This window comes from Temnothorax americanus, unplaced genomic scaffold (assembly GCF_048541705.1).
Source record: "Temnothorax americanus isolate GAGA-0224 unplaced genomic scaffold, ASM4854170v1 Scaffold34, whole genome shotgun sequence".
NCBI classification, from domain to species: Eukaryota; Metazoa; Arthropoda; class Insecta; order Hymenoptera; family Formicidae; genus Temnothorax; species Temnothorax americanus.
Window position 1 is genome coordinate 983,513 of NW_027509485.1, and position 22,068 is coordinate 1,005,580.

The 22,068-nt window shown below is 43.6% G+C and overlaps 1 protein-coding gene across 4 annotated transcripts in view; it reads left to right on the forward strand.

The window, feature by feature from the left end:
• Positions 1-1,379: 1,379 nt before the first annotated feature.
• Positions 1,380-22,068, forward strand: part of LOC143901549 (homeobox protein homothorax-like) — a 223,422-nt gene continuing 202,733 nt past the window's right edge. For all 4 annotated transcript variants that reach the window (XM_077413971.1, XM_077413972.1, XM_077413974.1 and 1 more), the window contains exon 1: positions 1,380-1,385. In XM_077413971.1, coding sequence (XP_077270097.1) covers positions 1,382-1,385 — 4 coding nt within the window. In that variant the 5' untranslated portion in view covers positions 1,380-1,381. The remainder of the gene's footprint in view (positions 1,386-22,068) is intronic.

Here is a 22,068-nt window from a genome sequence, read left to right on the forward strand (position 1 = left end):
GCTGCTCCACACGCGAGAAGTGTCGGCTATCTCGGCGGAGACACATAGTCGCGCCTAAGGATAATAAATAGAGATAGACGAAAGTAGATACTACGGTATGGACGCGAGGAGTTTGCGGTGTGTGTATCTGTTGCCCACGCCGGAGATTATCTCGTGGAGTTACGAGTGTGACCGGGGCCGCCGCGGGGCTTCTAGTTTAGATAAAGCTGCAGGCTGCCTAGTTCTATATCGATGCCTGTTCTTGATTTTCATGCGCGTTTGAAACTTGTTCCGTCGATTCTGTGTCACGCGGTACATATTTGCGTCTCTCCCTTCCTCCTCTCTCTCTTTCTCTCGTGTTGTTTCTTACGAGAGATCTATCTTTCTTCTCGGCTATCTCTCGTGTCAACCCACGGCGACTCTTTGGAACGCCGTGGCCGCTCCGCCCCGAACAATATTACGAATTACAGCGAGCGATTAGTAAGAACAGATATTAGGCAGCGTCACGAAGCACGGTCGTTTGTTTCGCAAGGTTTCATTCAGTCGCGCTCGATTGTTTCGAGCGCCGACTCCGGTCTTTGGCTATGATTTATCGTGACGGCCGCCGCGCGTGCTTACGTGACTCGCACGCTCACAATAAGGCAATTAGACCCCTGATTCTTTATTTAATAGAAACGATACGAATATTGTACGCCCCGGCTAAAGTCGCGTCGCAATACCACCTTTCGACCGTACCTGAGGGAGGAGTCGGGATTTTTTTTCAGCGTTCACCGGACAAAGTGCATCCGCGGTAATTTCGACTTTCATCTCTCCTCGCATGAAATCACGACCGAGAAGAATGCCATTCACGCTCTTAATCCCCTTTTGCACGGAAAGCGAACTTTTTTCCCCCCCTCTGAAACGCTCTTTAGCGCCGTAGGGCAATTAACGCGGAATTAGCCGTGTGTTCGCGCGGTCTTCTTGTTGCGCGTTGTACATAAAGTCATTCGGTGCGGCTCTTACCGAAGACTCGGAACCGCGAACTATGCATATACCGTGAACTTCAGCGGAACGATGACGAGGCGTAAGTATTGATGTAACCGTCCGTGTGTAATTACGTCAATATCTTGCGCGAATATTCAGTATGATGTAGAAATGAAAATGTGTATATATTTAATTGCTTCAATTTTATATTTAATTTTATTTAATTTTGGCTCCCCTTTAAATAAAAAATTGGAAGTAATTGACCTCCGTGATCTTGTACAAGATGAATAAAAGCGTGGATATTTCAATTTAAGTATTGGTAATAGTAAGGTAGAGAGTATTCTCTTCTAATTTAATTCTTTAATTAGCACTATATATGTATATCTGTTTTAACTGACCTGTACTAAGAATTATGATTTCTATTTTTGTTTCAGATGCAATGGGTAAGTGAATCTATCTCTCACCAAGTCAGGTATTATCGGTAAGCGTAACAGAATAGTTCCATCTTGTCTGAGGTATGTGGAAATTTCCTGCTCGTATCGGTTGCGTGCGGATTAATTATCATAATTAATGAAGCGATTTGTTAGATTAGCAGTTTTTACTCGAGAAAAACCCACGTTTCCGTAATCATTCCTGGAATTTGGAAAAAAAAACTCGTCGATTGTCGTAATCGCTCATAATGTTTACGTGCGTGTCGTGAGATTACTAATGCTGACACGAAACATAATTACATGCACATGTGAGCACACATGTGATACGTATACGGTCACGGACATAATTAAAAATGGTTAATATGAAATTCCGGGATGCGAAGAGGTGAAATTAAAATTAAACATCGCACGTGAAATCCATAAATGTAAAAATGTTTTCCCAAATTTGCGTGATTTAATTTCAGCCGCTTTTACTTCGTCATCTGCTCTACTTGGCAGAATAAATTAAGCGCGATTAAATTTGAACACATTGCGAGCATAATATTTGCGGGCTGCAGAAAAAAAAAACATTTTAAACTAGGTACGTAAGAGAGGAAGAGCGGCGATTGCTCGATTCGATAATAATCCTCTTAATGGATCTTGTCGGCTGTCGGCGACACGGTCTGAACGACGAGGATCGGTGAGACGATCTTGCGTTACCGATCTGTTACGAGCGCAATAGCCCACTCTCTTACATTTCTTCTTAATTCCCCCTTGTGCGTGCGGCGCGCGCCGCAGTAACGAGGCGCTTCGGCTTAATTAGATTAATTAGATTGCAAGCGAGGCGGATCGCGCGGATGATGGCGCTCGACAAGATCGAGCTTTCTGAAGATCTGTCGTTAACCGCATTAACGTCGTTAAACGATCCTTTATTTTTCTTTTACGCAATATTTTGTAAACAAGTTGCTAGTTCTACTCGAACATTGCAATGCACGTATAATTAATTTGAGATTTATCAAACCTTTGAAAATGACAATTTACGCCTGTCTTTTCTCAACGTTACGTACATTAATTATACTATTACACATGTTGTGTGTATTTTACACTCGTTATATGCTGTACTCACTCCAGTAGTTTTTAAAACAGTATTTAATGCATAGATGATAAAATGTGATGATTCCTCAAGAATAATATATCCGTATATATTGATATTTTGTATTGCTTTTGCTACGGCATAATCGAATAACGACATGGCGACTGTTAATAATATCAAATAATAAGAAACGCGGAGGATAAACGACGTACGGATAATAATAATCTTGAACGAATTGCTCTCATCTTTCTACAGGTAGTCTTTAACAATTCATGCAACTATCATTAATCCTTTAGCTAAGCACAAAAACTCATATAATCAATCTCTATGGAATGATAGATATCGTTACAGCCATCTCATTAGTACTTTAGTGCCATCCAATCAAACCAAATTATGTCAATGACATGTAATAATAGTATTACCGATTAATCGTTAAGCCTTCATAAAATTTATGACGTTGGCGATATATAAACACCGTTACCAATTAAATTTAAATAACGCAATCATGTTTGTTGAAAAATGAAAAACGTATTTCGGATATTTATTGCGTGTATAGACAATATTATTTATCTACTTATTATTTGATTCATACAAATTTGATGAAATGTATACCGAAACGAAAGCGTAGACGGTCTCATCGTAAGAGAATGCGCTCCACTTTTTGAGCGGTGATCCACTCGCCAGCCAACCGACGGTTATTGAAGAAGTGAAACGAAGAAGACGCGATAGCACGGTTAGGCTCATCCAGTTCAGTCGGACTTTTTCTCGCGGTCGCGAGCAAAAAACTTTCCGATGGCCCCACTTTTTAGTCGTTAATTAGTTGCATTTTTTTACGATCGCGCACACGTGCAGGGCGAGCCGACGAAATGGACGGAGGGAAGCGCGATCGAGGAAGAAAAATATGACCGAGGAGAAAGAGAGAGACACGAGGATATAGAACGCGCGAGAGGAAGCTGAAGTTAATTTTTAACTCGCGCAGAGTCGCTGCACGCATAATGTTTGGCATTGTGCAGTGCTTCTCGGCTTGGCCTCCTACGTCCTAGAGCACACAAGAAGGAATCTTTCGACGACATTGCGCGATAAGAAGTGTACATGAAATACTCGCCACCGATCGGGCATCACCGCGACGTTTAAAGTGTAATTACTATTAATCGTGACTTGAACTATTCATTAACGCTCACGGCAAGGAGCCTCTTATGGATAGGGTACACGGTGGCTAGGTAGATCGCTGAAGCGCGTGCATTAATCGAACGGTACTCGAACGATCATCTATAGATATCGTAGATAGACGTCAGGGTAACGTCGATCTATGATTCCCCGTCGCGTTACGAGACTCGCGTATAACTTAATACTTTGTAATAATGTAGACAGGCCGAAAGAAAAATGTTAATATGAAAATGGAAGATGATTTAGCTCGCTTACGGACGTTATCGCACTTCTGGTACGTGGCTAACAGTATCAGGACAGTAACGGTAATTGCTTCGAAATTCTGACGAGGATAAGAACACTCCTCATTAAGCATATGTGTACCTACTCCCCGTTATACGATGTTAGATAAGCGAACGTAAGGGAAATTGAAGGAGGAGTATACTAATTTTAATACATATGCGTTCGCGTTCGACGATTCGCATGATATTAATTTTGTGCCGACGCGTCGTGTCCGAGGGAAATTAATTTCGTACTGTGCATCCTTATAAAAATATGATTATGAACGGCGTGTATTACAAGCGGGTCAAATTGAGCGCGGCGGTAAATCAAGCACGGATGGGCGGGTTAATTAAAAAATTCGGTAGTAGCCGTGAAAGGTTGGAATTAAATTTTAGGGGCAAGATGCGATTAACGGCGTGTGTTTATACTTATTGGATATACTAAGGCCGATTGGATCTGACGTAACAGTGGGCAATTTTGGGGAAGGTCCGACGATAAGATAAAACTATTTGTGCGTAGATGTTGTCCCGATTTGCTCGCCATCTCTTTATATCGTTTATATTTTACGCGATGGTCTTCTACCATTTTAAAATAAGCATTAATTTCGCCCTTTTTCTCTCTCTTTCTTTCTCTCTTTTTTTTCTATCACAGTCATCTTGGCATCTGTCTGATCATAATATGCATTAATGAAACAGATATGGTTTCGTGGGAGATGGTTGATATAAAATGTCGGTCGCTGTTTGAATTAATTCGGTATAACTAGATTCGTAACGACCGGCCGGCGCGTTGTCAGAACGCCCGCATCCTTGTGTCCATTTCCTGCGATAACACGTATACTTGTGCGTATTAAACGGACGCATCGGAGACGCTATTGCCTTCGCAAGACCGACCGGGATGGATAAGATAAGAGACCCTTACTTTTTCGATTATTGACCGTTCTCGGCCGTTCCGAGGACTCTTTGGCACCTCGTTCCGTGATGCAGAAGTCTCCTCAGCCGCTATCGCGCGGATATTCGAACGGAGTCGTAATGGCACGTTTGTCAGATTGTCCGCGACAATTAGAATGCAAATCCGCGTTGCTCGCATATGCATATGCACGAGCTGGTTCCGCAAGCCATTCGCGCGGCCTGCGAGCGGCTCTATCCATCGGATCTCTCGGGCCCCGCCGAGATCCATTCGTCCCGGGCACTTTTCAGCGCGACCCGTCGCCGTCGATCGGTCCCCAAAATTTAGCACGTCTTCGGCCCCGAATTCGACGCCTTTTATGGCCCGTTATTCCACGAATTGACGAGAATGAGAACCCGAGGGCGACACGATAGCGCCAGGAATCCATTCGGACGGTCGACGACGTGCTTGAACGGATACCATCTTGATGGTCCTCGTGGCGCTTATTAAAATTAAATGCTACTTTCGGAAGTTTTACAAGTTCACTCGGTGACTCTTGTCTCCCTTCCTTTTGCCGCCCCCCTTCGTTCGCGAGGATAGACGGCGCGAAATGCATGCATTATGGCACCAAATATCGCCAGTGACTCTTTAAGTATGCGTGATGAACATTCGCATGGATCTGCACGCGTGACGATAAAAGTCTCTCACGTTGTTATGGCGAATCGTTTCAGCTCGGTTTCGACTTTCTCAATGGCGATGGTGGCTCAAGTACAAAACCGTAAATGCCCGCGCGCACATTCGAAGATAGGATTTCTTACGACCAGAAATACGACATTTACGTTAGTGTTACTTTCGGTTTTACACCATCTCGAAATGGCTACGAGCCGGTTAATGTCGATCGCGGCTGTGCCCCCTAGGATTTCCCTTTACATACATATTGCGCCCGATCCCTCGGAATTTATCTCTAACAGCGGTCTCTTCTCAGACCTATTCAAGCGAAGCTTCTTTCGTGTCGTCTCGAATGTCTCGAATTCTCGAAGCTCTCTTCTCTTATCTAACGGCGAGAATAGATTTTTTTTCGCGGTTTGCACCACGAGACAGCGTTTCCTTCCGTCTTTGCGAGCTCGTTGCATCGGTTTCACATTTTCACGGCGTGTCTCTTCGAAGTCAGACGATTCTGTAACGTCGCACGGTTTTGCGGTCGCCCGACAAATAGATTACGTGCTCGCGAAGGGTATTCTTCGTAGGGTGCCCCAACCGCCCTTCTTCGCCCTTTTACACATGCCACTCACGTACTCATCCGCGTTCCGGGGACGTCGTATTCGCCAGAGTTGTCGCTCGACGTGTTCTTCTCTCTATTCCGGTCCTCTCTCTTCGGGGCGCTTCTCCCAAAAATTGCAACGCGTTAGCACGAAATCCACTAACCATTCCATTATTAAATCTGTGTCCGCATTACATGAATATAGGGGCGCCGCGACGTCACCGGCATTAAAATTCACGTCATGCCGGAACCGTCGAAACGATGAGACGCGATCGAGCTTCTCGTCGATACGCCGGAACGGATTACGCGCAATGACTTTATCTGCATCGTGCAATTAAGCGTGACCACAACGCTGGTCGATGATGCATCCTTCAATTAAGAAATTATTTTTTAATTTATTTAAACGTTTATCCTAACGCGCGTGTGTGTTGTTGCACGCTGTTTTTGTCGTAACAATTATTATATTATTCTTCAATTATTCTTCAAACTATTCACGACGAGCGATAACACGATTAAGATCTTTAAAGAAGAAAATATTATTTTATATGATGTTATTGTGTCATTATTTTCCGATACCGAAGTTCGTTAAAGAATCAATTATATAAGATATTTAGAAATACGAAACGGATAATCGTCACGTCTCTCATAGATATATATGCATCGTGTTATTTTTTTATTATAACTACAGCATTGCAAGTTATATCGGGATATTTTTAGGCAATAACAGGTAAGAATTAATTGTAATTTTGTATTTGACAAGGAAGCAATATTTTTTAATATTTTGAAAAATTGTGAGCCAGTAATTGTCATCCAGTAATTAACTTTAGCTACAGATATTAATATCTGTAGCTAAAATTAATTGCTGGATGACTCATAATTTTTCGAAATGCTGCTTTGTTCTACTAAAAATTGCGCGATGTTCTTCTCGACTTCTTGCCGCGAAAGACAACCGATGATCACCAGCGCAGCAACCAACGGGATTCAGCGACGAAATGGCAGCCAATCGGCAACCGGCACGACACGCGATACCGAAAAACCAGAACGCTCTCGACGAGAAGGTGACTAAATCGACCGTAAAGTGCTATCACTCGCCGGCGAGGACGCGCGAGCAAGAAAGTTGAAAACAGGAGGAGAAGAGGGAACGTGGAAGCCGGGATCGGATTCGTATACGCGTTCCACCGCTGATCGCGCGGAAAAAACTCACGCCTGTGATCTCACCGCGAAAGAGACTCCGGAGTTGTTTATCTACTTATTATGTCAGTCCGTGGCTAATTGGGCATATTTGAAGATCGGAGCTTCGGCGGGGCCGCACGGCATTTTCGCACGTATCTTATACGAGGGAGGAAATTGACTCTCTTCTTCATCCAACGCGCCCTCCGCACCAAATCCTCCTCTTTTACCTCGCGGTATTCGCGGGTTCGCGATTACAAGGATACAATAAGCCGGTAACAGGCTTCGGCCGGTCCAACGCAAGAACAGACGCATAACTTTTGGGCGATCGCGACCGGCTCGCCATCCGTCTTTGAGGAACCATCGTGCCCATCGGGCTCTTCTCGCTGCGTGCTCGTGATCTTACCTTCTTTTTCTTCTTGTCCCGTTGGCAATTCTCAGGTTGGTCCAGGGCGCGTCTCTTCTTTCGTTACGCTGGCTGACTCGGGCGCCGAGAGATGCATCGCTTCATTCTACGCGCGCGGCGCGGCGGCCGGCCACTTAATCCACTTCCCAAGGAGACTGGGCATTGCGCGCGATAACTTGTGCGAATTCGGACAAGTGCCCGCGTAATTCGCGATGGAAGATTATTCAACTTCTCATCTTGTCTTGGTAGAGAGCGGTAGATCCACGTTTTAGAATTCTGTAACAAAATATGAGAAATGAAGGAGACGTAAAAAAAAAGAGTTGAACTTTTCTCTCTCTCTCTCTCTCTCTCTCTCTCTCTCTCTCTCTCTCTCATTCTTTATCATATGTGAAAAATTATAAATCTGTCAAAAGTTCTCTACAAAAATGCTATTACTCTAAAGCAATTCGTTTTGTAAGGATCCTGATTTTTCTCTGTGCGGCTTCTCGCCTTTTTTCGGCTACATAATACGGCGGGTGGATCTCGCGCCAAGTTGAGGTCGTAAAGCAATTTCGCGATTGTCTTATCTTGATGTCTTACAATTAAGCAGACGTCATAATTGAAGTGCGCGGGCCGCGAAGAGAATGAAGTGCGATCAAGACATCAAACTGTCGAATGAGAAGGAGAGAAAGAAATGATGCGATCAGAGCGAAACGGAAGAATAGGAGAGGGAGGAATAAGCATATTCAGTGAGAATAGCCGTTTGCGCGCGAAGGTGGGAGAAAGTCTTATCCGACATCCTGGATAGGATGTGTGCAGCCAGTCGCAAGGTAGTGCAGTTTATTAATGTGATTTATGGGGAGGCGAATGCCCTCCCTGTATGCCGCGGTCCTTCGTAGTTCACCATCGCCTTCCCACCCACCTTTTCCGGTATACTCGTCGTGTATCGAATCGATCGAGTTTTGTTTTATTTACCCGCCGAGAGAAGAAAAGAGCGCACTTCCGTCGTGCGTGTTTATGCATTCGTGCGTGCATGCGTTATACTTCGCACAGGTGTGTAACGTGGCACTTGCGCGTTCCTCTCTTGTTTCTGCCGACTTGTCCCACACGATCTGCGCGGTCGGTCGGTCGGTCGGTCGGTCGGTCGGTCGTTCGGTTTAAAGTGCTCTCGGATTCCAATACATAAGCTAAAACGACGCGCGAGCCGCTTTGATAGTTCATAAAGTGAAACGGATTTTGATTCGGCGCCTTTTGTAACACAACTCGCCGTCTTATTGGATTATATACGGCGTCGCGAACGACTGCGCTTCTCGAACTGCGGTTTTTTTGTGACCGCAAATAAAAAAGGATTTATGTAGCAAGAAGTTGTGTACGAGCCTCGGTACGAGCTGTCTTTTTGTATCGAACTCACAACTACTGTACAATATTTTGACCGTGTATTCCGAAGATTGATGAGACTCAAAGATTGTAGTATAAAAATGTGGAAGGTGCAATCGTTTCCGAATTGTAAACGATTAAAGAATATATTCGACGTATATCTATTATAATTATATACCTACGTTTTTCAGAATACGTTAAATATTTTGTCGCGGCAACGGAGTGACTGGTACACAGCAAGCCGCGCGCAACGCTGGCTTTTTTTTTACAGTGTACGACTACATACTCGTTTATACACAAGGCCGCGCTATTATTTCCATAGTGAGACAGGCAGGCAGTGGGTGGGTGGTGTACGTTGCTCCGTCTGCCGCATTATCTTTCCTGAAGCGATCGCGACAGGCACAAGAAGATACGCTTATTCCATACGAACTGTGAGATAATTATTTTATTAAAATTTGCATTTAGTCGAAAATGCAAGTGCGAAGCGCATATGTGTCTCGATAACGCTTCGCTTTTCATCGGTTCGTATTTTTGCGGCTCCGTATTTTAGTTGCCTCTGTGAAGCTATTACGGGGAATTTTCTTTATGCGCGTCACGAATACGTATCGCTGGATCGGAAGAGAGCATGGACCACGTATACGCTTCCTACGCGAGGTCCCTGGACAGAGCCAGATCCGCAACGAAAGTGGCGAGTGGTGGTCAGTGCCGAATACCAAACGAGTTCGTCTCGTTCGGACGACAAAGCGGTGTGTCATACATAAGGTATGACCGGACCGTGGTGAAACGAAAGAGGGCGAGATAAGGGATGGAAATGGCACGGAGCCGAGAGAAGGTGTGCGGAGATCCGAGCGGAGGTCCGGTCGGCGGAAAGAGGATATTGAAACGATATAACGTTGCATCGCGCCGAGTTCGCGGTCCATCTTGCCCCATGGGACTGGAACGGGCGATTTTCTCGGGTCCTGATCAAAGGAAGGAGCTGCGTGCGCGGGCATATATTTCCGTGTCGCGTAATATTTCATGAGCCGTTTCTCTTTGTCGACGATCGGCTGCGCGCGGAATAGGGAATTGCTATCCGGACGCGCGCTACGTGGCCACTTCGGCACGACACCTCGATAGCCTCGATAGCGGCAGAAAAGGAGAGAAAGAGAAAAAAAGATGGAGCTGTGAGGCGGGTGAAGGGGGATATAATTGCAACGGGCACGATCTCATCTTAAGGTCTCACGCGAGACTGACAGAAGAGGAACGGAAAAAGAAATTTTGGTTTTTCGCGACGGCGAGGGAAATATCGTTCGAGTGACCGGTAATTATTATAAGAATGGAAATCGCGATTTGTGTCAAGAATTCGTCGTTTAATCTATGCGTTTATCTGCTCGCCCGCAACTCGCGAAAATCCTCGTGAATCAACTTCTGTATTTTGTCATGCTCATCTCACGTACGTATTTTCGTGTTTTCGTCTTGAAATCATTTATTCGGGTTTTTATGGATTGTTGTACATAGTACATAATTCGTTTAAAAAGATCGCATATTTTGTAGTTCGGCAACGCTACGGCGCGCGAAAGAGATTTACTTGCCGACGACTGCGCTTCTCAAGGCCACCAGTTTGGCCACTCGAATTCCTTCGTGTATCGAAATTTCATTCAAATTCTCAGCACTCGCGCACGATGCAAACGGCACATTGCGCTTTGACCATCTGGCAAGGCGCGTGTTCGCTTAGCGATGCATTGTAAAGGACTGACTGAGAGAGAGTCAATGGTGGAGAACTGGGAGTTGGAAGACGAAGGAATTCATAAGGTAGAATGAGTCGCGTATCCACCGAACACGTTTTTACTCTCTGGATATACTTTCCTTACCATTGTTGGTTTTTTAGTTTCTTGAACATTTTAATGTATATCATATCGCATCTACGAATAATTCGAATCTTTAAAAATATAATCTGTTTCTTCGCTATTTCAGTCTGCAAACAATGCAAGTCGCGATATACATATCATATACATATATTATTTCTCTCTCTATCTCTTTCTCTTTCACACATATCTTTTTATCATAGAATGTTTTTAAAATATTAAAAATACGGATTAAAAAAACTATAAGCGAATGGTCAGGTATTAAATTCTTAAACATCGAACATACACCTACAAAGATACCCGAAACGACACAGTGTCGAGTTTGCTGATCGTATCAGGGACTTTTCGTTCTCTGTCTGATAAATCGGTTCGCTGACGTAATGTTCGATGCAAATCGTCGAGTGGCAAGTGAACGCGCGCCGGAGATGTACTCCCACGGAGGTCCCCGGGTGCGATCGCCGACCGATCTTTTCGTTCCCAGATGATTCGTTTAACAACGTAAAGGGACGAAGATGACACGCCGTTTCCCGGGAAATACGCTCTACGACGAGAGAAATCCGAACACGTATTATATATTCCTGTACACATATGTATGCAGTCGCGGAGGAGCGCCAGTCTTTTATCCTGCGCTCGTCAGACTGCATTGCGCAATATGAAACGTATATGAGAAGCAAAAGAGAACACTATAGGGTAAGGTTTCTTTCTCGCCTTGCATCGTTCGTAAATAGATCCCGCGGAGACTCGCGGTGATTATCGCAGATAAATCGTCTCGCGGGTAGAAGAGGTTTCTCGCTCATCGCGAACAGGAAATGGGTTCGTGGGTAGCGAAAGGACGGTAATTGATTCTCATCGTCGCTACCGCGGTAAGGAAGGTAAAGGGTAATCGATCGTAACTGCGAAGTGATTGAGGTTTAGTCGGTGCTCGCGTTATTAGTTAATCAGTTATTCGTGCGCATCGTGGAACGCGGTGAGGGATAATCGAGCGTGACTTAAAAATTATCGGAGTGTCGGAACGCATTGGATTTATACCCGATTGAATCGACATTCTTGTCAGTATTTCATTTTGTCAACTTATCTACAGGCCGACCGATTGATACTTTTTTTAATATCACCGCGCGTGTGTGCGCATAAATTAAGGATCGCTTTAATTTATGCCAGTTTCTCGGTAAGTGTTTACACCACAAGGAGACAGAGAACAGTCGATCCTCTGAGACGTGGGCAGGATGGATAATCTCTGAGGATCTATCTCGATCCCTCTCGTTCGGTCACGCCCAGGGTAGGACTTGGCGGCTGCTGCGCGTCATCACGCCGTTCGTAAATTCACGGCGGACAAACTGGCAAGAATAGTTCGCATAATTCCTCAAGGCCTACCAGTTTTGACGGCGGCGGTCGACCTATCTTGGCACAATCTCTACCTCTCTCGCTCGCCGCTGCTCCGTTCGCTGTCTGTCTTTCCGTCGAAAGTTCGTCCGTCTCCTTTCATCTCTCTTTTGTTCTTTCTCCGTTGCTTTCTGTACGTCGTCTGCGGTCTGCTCTGTGAATGCGCGACGGTTTTAGATTCTGAATCTCCGCGCGACCGAACGGAGAAATATAGGCCTGAGGAATGCTAGACGAAGATAAAGCGCGCAAAGGTATGACCAATAAGTGTGTTTAATTCCTTGTTTCTTCTATTAGTAAAATTAAATTATTAGTAAAATTAGTAAATTATCAAATTACTAAAAAAAAACACGATTATAATATTAAAGCCATAAAAATGAAGGAAATTTGAATTCAGATATAATTTAATTAGTTCAAATACAACTATTTCATATGCTGTCTCTCGCAGATAGGCAAAAATATATTCTGAAAGTATGCGAGAAGGGTAGTGACCACTGACATTTTTTATTATCGTACATGATATCTGCAGCCGGTGTATTGCGATACTCGTTAAATACCCGTATCGCACGTATACCCTGTGTGAAAATTGGCGGATATATCGATAAGCAAAAAACCGTTAGGAAAGATCAACAAAAACACACCTTCGCTAATAACGATCACAGGCAATACCCGCATTTTGCATCAGGCGCGTACGGATATCTACGAATGCACAACACCGCGGTGCCATGCGACTCGCGAGATATGCGTTTTACACGCATGCATGAATCACGATCTTTTGCCGTGTGTCGAAGATCGAAGGTCAATCGAGATCCCGCTCGCGCGAGAGGAAAAGAGTTTGGCTCGTCTATGACGGGGCAGTTGCTGCCTCACGAGAGTGCATAATGAATGAACAATTAAAGATTGCGATTGCGTTGCGTCGCTGTACACAACTTATCGCGTCCGGAGATGCACAAACTGGTTTCGCGCCAGTCAATTTATCTTTGCGAGTATGAAAGTCTTCTCCGCGTTGCTTCCGGTTGCACAACGATCTCCGCTGGATCTTTGCCACTCTGCTCGTTTATTAAGGATCGTTCCGTTTTCTTCGTTCAGCTATCGCGCACAATTGGTAATTCGACGAGAATTTTGATCGCCGCGATTGTGTAAACTGATGCAAGTTATAATATTTTGCCGACTATACATACAACTATCGGTCGATTACAGCTGGATGCGATTATTTGTATATAAGAAATAGGTGTATAGTTAATATTTCAAGTAGAAAAATAAAAGAAATAAAATATCGATGGAAATATACTCGATCCGCTGCACCGGCGTTATTCGCAATATCGCTTTGCGTCCGAAGAACGCTCGGGGAAAAACACGAAGCCGAATGAGAGAAAAAAAGGAGTATCGAGCTGTAATGCGCTTATAATTAATTTCCGCGTAATTAGAGGACGTTGGCACGGACGCGGATGGCACGGCGGTTATCTCGGTCGGACGATCGTTACACGGCAAGCCTGTGCGGACGGAGGCTGCACAATGAGCTGGAGCTCCCGTTATTATAATACATCGGAGAAAATTAATATACGCCAGGCGCAATCGGTATCTCATCGCTCGAAATAGGCAGCAACTTCCTAAGTACAAACGGAAATTATTAATACCCAAGCGTTTGGACGCGTTAAGAATTATCACGTTCTACGCTGCGGTGGTTGCACGAATGACAATAGTCATGCTACGTGATTTAGAAATGATTTAGATATTCAATATCGTGTATCTTTACACGTAATTTAAAAAAAAATGTGTTTGAAAGTTATAGAGCCGTATAACGTTAACAGTCTTCATGAATGCGTCGATGGTAGCAGAGATTCACGATAGTCTATTTCGGTATGTAATTTCGTTGACGGACTTGACGAGAGTGAGCGATGTAAATGCTGGACGTATATGGATGGTGCACGATTTGACCTCGCTCGGTTGAACTCTCGTCGTGCGACGCGCTGTAAATCATCAAGGCCCACTGTAGTAGCGATACGAGTCTGAGCAGTTTGATGGCCGCGGCTCATTGACGCGGTTCCTCGAGAGAGAGAGAGAGAGAGAGAGAGAGAGAGAGAGAGAGAGAGAGAGAGAGAGAGAGAGAGAGAGAGAGAGAGAGAGAGAGAGAGAGAGAGCGAGAGAGAGAGAGAGAGAGAGAGAGAGAGAGAGAGAGAGAGAGAGAGAGAGAGAGATGCCCCTCCATTCACAGGATTCGCGCTGTTATCATATATCCGCACGCATTTAGACTCCACCTATCGCGGTTCCATTGATCGCGATCGCACATATCTTTCTTACCTCGCTCCATCGCGAAATATTGCTCGTGCGTTTTATGCAAAAGTATAAAGATCGACGATTATCTTGCCTATTTATACTATATCTTTATATTCGCGCGTAGAACTTTACTAAACTTTATAAATTACACCAAAATATTAACTGTAAGACATAAGGCTATTAAAATATTAATGTATTAATTATTGAATTTAAATTGGTACGAACTTTATTTCTTGTGCAGAATGCACTTTGATTTCTTAGATTTTGATCGAAACGGACGAGTAGTGTAGAAGTATAGTGAATGGAGAAGACACGTGAAATAATTAATGCGCGTCTTTTATTATAAACCGTTTTCCTAATTTTGGAGTAATATGAGCGCATGGCAATATATAGTCGGCGTGATATATTCTAATCATGTACTTATCGTTCGATCGAATGAACTTATTGAGGCTAGCTTACTTCAGTTTGCCTCTCGCTACCATGCACGAATAACTCTAGTGGTGAACTATGATATTAATTCCGTCTCGTTTACTGATTTAGACGATATCGATTTTAACTGCTAATTCATGACATTTGATTGAACTCATGCGATTGTAAAAGTTGTATAATATCTAAGTGAGTTCTATGTTTTCAATATATTACAAAAATTATTTGTCGTAGCTGTCTGATCGAGAGATTTTGCCGTTTTATTTAATCCATCTTGGATTCTTTTCACATGGACTCTGATATAGTATTATATTTCGATAATTTACAACTATCAAATCGCGTAGGTCTTCGATTCGTCGCTGGAACCATTACCTACCGCGATCCGCCTACTAGAGTAGCAACTTCCACTCTTTCTCCCTCTCTTTCTCGCCTCCGTCGTTCGGTGCTTCTGCTGGCTCGCTGAGATCGTGGATAACAGTTATTAGAGGCTTTTTATAATGCGCGTGTATCTTCTGTCCCTTTCGTTTTAACGGCCCTTTCGCTACTTCTCGCTCCCGCTATCTTGCTCGTCCTACCGTTTTGCACCAACCATCGACCAGCGAGCGACCAACCATCGTGGAAGCAAAAGAAAGGCGGACGAATGTCGGGAGAGTGAGAAAGAGAGAGAAAGAGAGAGAGTCGCTTTTCTAGAGTTCGACATGCATCCACGTAAATGTATGCGTAGGACACTCCCCGATGCTTGATTATATATAATTATCGGCATTTTAATAACTAATCATTTTCCCCGCTCCTTCTTCCACCGCATTTCTGCGGAGAAAGGAGCAGCTTCCGACGATGAACGCCGCTACCGTATCTCCGGCTTCTTTCGCTTCCTCTTCGGGGTGCATCTTCGTTAAGCACACGACCGACCGGCTATATTCTTTCTATCGTTTCCACTTTGTGCTCCGTTAAAATCTTAATTACATACATGTCGAATAAATATCTTAACGGATTCATTCGATAACGTTCGTTTTTCTCGACTGCAATATCAGAATATTTGAATATAGGCGATATTATACGTGTACTCGATTAAAATAATACTTATTATTGCGTCAAAAATATGTTTCGATCATGATGTATAATATATACCTACAACTCGAGATATAGTTTATATTTTACATCGCTCTCGATCTGTTTCTTTTTTACGTCTAGTAAAGTTATCTTTACGCGAAACGTATATAAAAATTTATCTCAGTTTTTTAAATAAATAAATGCGAACAATATGATTTGATTTGACATGATTTTTTGACTACATACTAAACGAACGTAAATTACAAGATTTTAAGAAGGCAATTTATGTATATGTATGTTGCGATGAAAGGTATTCTAGAGTCATGTCCTATTATCACTTTTAGAATCTTTAACACGTTGGATAAGTGCGAGATATTATTTCGACAAATAAAATGACGTGAATGATAATTACGAATATTGAATCAGTAGTACTCGCTCAACAGAGTTTTTACTGTGCTTCGTGAAGAACATAAAAAAATCTACTGGATTGCACTGCGGCTGAAAGGGCGACTGCTGAAATCCCGTAAATATTCCCGGGTGTAATTAAAAGCTATCGATTTGTCGTAAGCCGCGTAATTGCACGAGTTACTACGCGCTTCGAATAATCGCTCCGAACCCCACCGATCGCCGCTTGCACCCGGTCCGAAAACTTGGTTGTGGGGCCGCGTCGCCGGAGATAACGGAATATTTACATATTATCGCGGAACACCGACCCGACGCGATCTACCTACGTCTCCCACGGTGAACTAGTCAGTCTCATGGGGCAAAGACTCGCGCGCCATCATAGATTTCGGATATCATTGCGTAGGGACGAGCATTGTAGTCGCCCTGTGATAAGTTAAGGTTGACTTTACAGCGTAAAAAATAGATTCAAATTGCATTTTTTAATTGAAATTTATTCATCGGAAGGAGAAAGAGAGAAAAATGACGGACGTAAGAATGGTTGATCGAAGAATTTCATTCGATAGCTTTCAAAACGATTTTTTAATTTTAAAATAATGCGTAAATATTCTTGCCGGATTGCATTTCGAGTGCAATCTTACACAAGCATTTTTATGTTGCCTTGAGATCGTCTAAAATTCCATGGAGAACTCTTAAGAGCAGACGTTCGAGCATAAAACAGTCGATTCTTCCATTCCGGAAGGAACGCCCGAATCTCTTTCCTTAGATATATACACTAACCGAAATTCTCAACTCCTACCGAGAACGCGGGAAGCGGGAGGAAGCTTTAAGGGGAGACGATCGACGCTTTAATGCTCCGCTCGAGCGGTGAAGTGGCCAAGCTTTATGAAGCACACACGGTAATGGTCGTCTATTCGTGGAAGGAGACGGAAGGAACGATTTCGGCGTCGCGTCCGCGTGTGTCCGTGGGCTCGTTCACGGGGTGTAAGTGAACTCGCCCGGGGTTGTAACGCGGGGTGGTGAAGCCAACTCGAGTGGAGTTAAGGGGCAGCTCCTCCGGATAGCTCTTCCTGCGCGGGAATAAGAAGCCCAATACTCCGCACTTCCGTCCCTCTTCCTTATATCCGAATGCGCATAAATCACTCTCCCGCTCTCAGTTGGCGCTCCGAGGATGTCCCGATATTACGTAATGGCAGACACATCGTTAGCAATAAACTTATAATTTGTTTTTCCTCGATGGCCGTGCATTCGTAAACACGTTGGCACCTGTCTAGATGTCGTCTCGCGTTCCCCTATATATTGACTTAAAGTATCGCGAGAAACGTTGCTTCAACGGAACATCCGCGGTGTATTTTTATTCATGGGATAATAAAGACCAGTTTGTGTGTGTGTGTGTGGAATTATTAATGCACCGCTATAGCTTGCGAATTACTTTATTCTGGTTCGTGTTCCACTTCATGAATGAACATTTATTGAGTTTCGATTCGGTTTCTATAGGATCATCAAAATAGTTCATCTGCGATATTCATTCGAAATATAATTTATTTTCTCTCATAAAACTAATGCTCTTTATCATTTGATATCGAATCACTACGGTTATGTTGCGGATATGTTAAAATTAACCATGTCGTTTTTTAAAGTCAGATTTTCACAAATGTATACATCTGTTTTTTTTTATTATCCCTTTCGGATCAAGTATAGAGAATCTATTTATACCTTTAGCGTAATACGCGACAAAGGTATCTTGAGGATCGCAAAAAAAGGAGGGATGTGTATATAGAGTGTCGTCGGATATATGGCCAGAGGGTGCAAGTGGTAGGTAAATGTAAGCAGTAAGCCATTTTCCAGACGATGAGGCGCGAAGCCCTGCACGTCTTCTTAGCACGAGTAATCCCTGCTTTGCCAACCGAACCGGCCGATGTCCCAGGGGATGAAGCCACCCGCAGGTGCGACTTCGGGGCTTCCTCCCCGAGGCCCATATTTAATATCGCTCAACCCCGTTATAGTCCGCGCGCATCGACAGGGAGTAACTTGCTTGGAAACTCGTTTTCTCCGCACCGCACCGGAATACATTACGATGTTGCGAAGTCACTTTTTGCCCGGCGATGAAATTCCGCATTGCCTCCTCGTTCGCGTCATAAAGACATGCGATGCTTAACAGTTAACTTTAATCGGTCGCACGTGGCTAGTACGCGTTATCGATCGGTATCGTAATAAATCCGCATCTGAGGTGAAAAAAAAACATGAAACTTTTCACGCCTAGATTAATTAAATGCGATTGTCGAAGTTATGTGCTGTGATTATTCACTTGACCCCATCGTGTAACGATGGCCGGCGTAATGTCCACGCATGCATTTTACGAGACCGCCTTTTAATCATTATTCGCGTCACGCTTTTTTGCGTTCGATCTCGCCCATAAGTGTCTCGCCGAACGCTATGAACTTTTGTGACAGCTGTCAAGATTCGCGATCAAGTTAGAGCGACATTTTCTCACGTTTGTGACACAAATCCGTCCGTGGATTTCTTATTGTGAAGTCAAGTTCAACGATTCTTGATAAGATTGGCAATTACACACCCACGCGAATCGATAGTGATCGAAGAGAGGAGATGAAAATGGATGAAGGAAAGATGAAGAGACAAAACTGGCTGCCACTCTGTTTTTCTTCATGTTACATTATTTTATTCATTCGCTATCTATTACTCGCTTTTTTTTGTATGACGATGAACGGCTATATGACCTTAGCTTGTCTAGGCACGATTTTTTATATCGGATGAATATCAGTATTTTTACTGTGTTGATCGCGATAATAAATATTAAAAATTTAATGAATATTAAAGATGTATCACACTAATACAGAAACATGTTTTAATGATGAGTTTTTGTTAAAGTATGCTGTAATCGTCTTGTTAGAAAATTGATAAAATCTATAGGCAGAATACGCCTAAAAATACGCGTTAATAATATTAGCCATAGAAATGAACGGAGATGCTTTGCCATTCGATTGCGTATATACGTGCACGATAAAAACTCAATTATTGTTTCATCCAATTGCGTGAATCTTCTTTATTATAGTCTCGTACGATCACTTTGTTTTTCTTTTTCGCTCACTTTTCTAGGTATGCGTTTTTGTTTTCTTCAGTTTCCGCATGCTATTAATAAATCTTTTCCAACCGTTTTTTTTTTCGATCTTCTCCCCGATGATTCGTATACGCCATCGCTCTTAAACAGTAAGCAGCACATTAAATTTGACGGGGTGGAAAAATGATTTCCGCGGTACGCAGCACCGCATTATTTCTGCCTTCCTTCCGCGTCGTCGACTCACTTTTGGCGACGTAAATTTTCAAGCCCGGCCGCTTCCCAAATTCTCCGCTAAGTCGAGCTAATTTAAGTTTCGTTAGGGACTTCCCGGACGGCCGGGGCATAAATTTGATTTCGCTTTGATGCCGCGACATGTCCGCAATGGTATAACACTCAGCGAGTGTTAGACTCGCATGTTACTTTTTTGCTCGTTTTATTCCGTCGCTGTATACCTAACAAATTTCTTTCGCGACAATCGCGCGCATATATGAACCGCCGACTGTTTTTAGGAACGATTCGGTTGCCCGACCGAGTCAACTGTCGGTCTAATTTAACTGGACATTATTCGGTCATCATACGAGCGTCGCCACATAATTAGACGGCCGCGTGGCGACGCCTACGGCACCATTGCGGCGCCGAGCGAGCGCGATAGGCGCAAGAGACAATTTCATTGCCTAAATGAAATTTGAACGAGCAATTCTCTGAAATACACTTGGACGTGGGCTTTCTTGGTTCGGCACCCTTTCGGCGCGCATGTGTCGCAGACGCCAAGTCGAGATACCACCTGCTCGCAGGACGAACACCTGAATAGTCAATGATTCGTCGCGGTAATCCCGCCTTGAATGCCCAGCCTTTTTAAGAGGCGATAGGCACACGCTTAACGACGCGCATACGGGCCCGGCACCTTTTTAGTCACTTCTCATTCAGCATTATGCGTGAATTCACCTGTCGTCGGTATGTCTCGAGGTGAACCGTTCGTGGTCACCTTTGATCCGCCTTCCGCTTGGATAAGATCCAAGCGAGGCATTGTCAATGAAGAGGGCCGCTATTTAAAAATAGTATTGGATTTTTTTCGGTATATTTATGCATCAAGATTCCATTCAAAATTCAAAATTAATTCCGCCAGCGATACTCTGAAAGAAATATTGTAAACGAGCTAATCTAAACACTGTAATGAAAAAAACCCATAAAATACTGTGAAATACTTATGATTTGATGAATTGATAGTAAACGAGTTTTATCTTAACATTTATTAGCGATATAATTGTTTCTTCTATATTTTTACCTTTCTTTTTTTATGTCACATTAAGAGTTTAAAAACTACATGCTATTTTCATGCGAAATATGTTATATTGACATATACTAGCGCTTTGGGGTTAACGAACACACTATCGTTCAAGACACATCGCCATGCTACGAATGGATGAATTTTACGGGCATCAGGCTTTTCCCTTTACACCCTTATTGCGTCGCCGCGGATACCGTGTCCCTTCGTGGATACTATTTGCCCTGCCCGCGGACGATGCAGCCGTCACCGCAGTCACATCCATAGTTTATATCGCGCGAACACGCGGATCCCCGCGTAATGGCCGTCCGTAAAATATTTATCACGGAAATTAGTCGCACAATGATGTATGCCACCAACCGCGCGCGCGCGCCCGCGCACGTATGTACGTACATACGTACGTACGTACACTACATACATACAAAGTAGGCACGAGCGAATAACGAGGGTGCGCTTGCGGACGCTGCAAAATTGGCGTGAACGCACGTGCGTACGTATGCGAACGTGGCGAATGTGCGTGCGTGCGTGCGTGCGTGCGTATGTACCGTTTTCGGCTTGACAATACACGCCCGTCATGTCGTATCGACGACATATCGATTTGCCGTTTCGACGACCGATCTTTCCACTCTCGCGCGTCTGTCGATGTCGTTATAACGGATGGCTCGGCGAGACGGACGATTGCGTATTTCGCTCTTTGACGATTTTTTTTTTTTCGTTTCGGATAAGTGTGATGTCTTGATCAATCCTGGCGTGACGATGACGGGGAAAAATAGTAGATACATTTTTTACAAAACATGGTGTTACGCGGGAAAAATAGAAATCTGCAATGTATCTGTAAACGCAAATGGGTTATTGGTCTATTACAGTCATTATGTCTCTTTCATTATTTCTCAGTTTTTGACGTAAGAATAGAATGTATGAGAAGAATTGTTGAAGTACAGTTCTATTTGTAGAAATTGAAAAAAGGTGACCGTTGACTTAATACGCCCTCAAAAAGACCAGGTGTTCTCGAAATCGCCGGTCAATAGGACACGGTGGGCGTTTGCCGTATAAATGAGAAATGCGAGGCTGCCGTCATAGGACTGTGAGAAGGACATAAAAGGAGCTCAAACGATTACTAATGAAATCTTATATGACCGGGACATTATGCGGAATTACTGAAACAATTATTTCCTGATCCGGATATTCTATCAAATATATATAGAAGAAAATGAGAGTGATAGACAAGAAAAGCGGACGGTAGGAATAATCCTACGATTAACGAACTCTTACTTGACTTGGGCTAAAAATTTTCTAATAAATTCAAGTGCTATAAATGTTTTTTATTACATGTCGACTCTACACGATTACTTCGATTTCACAGACGTTTCGATTGTT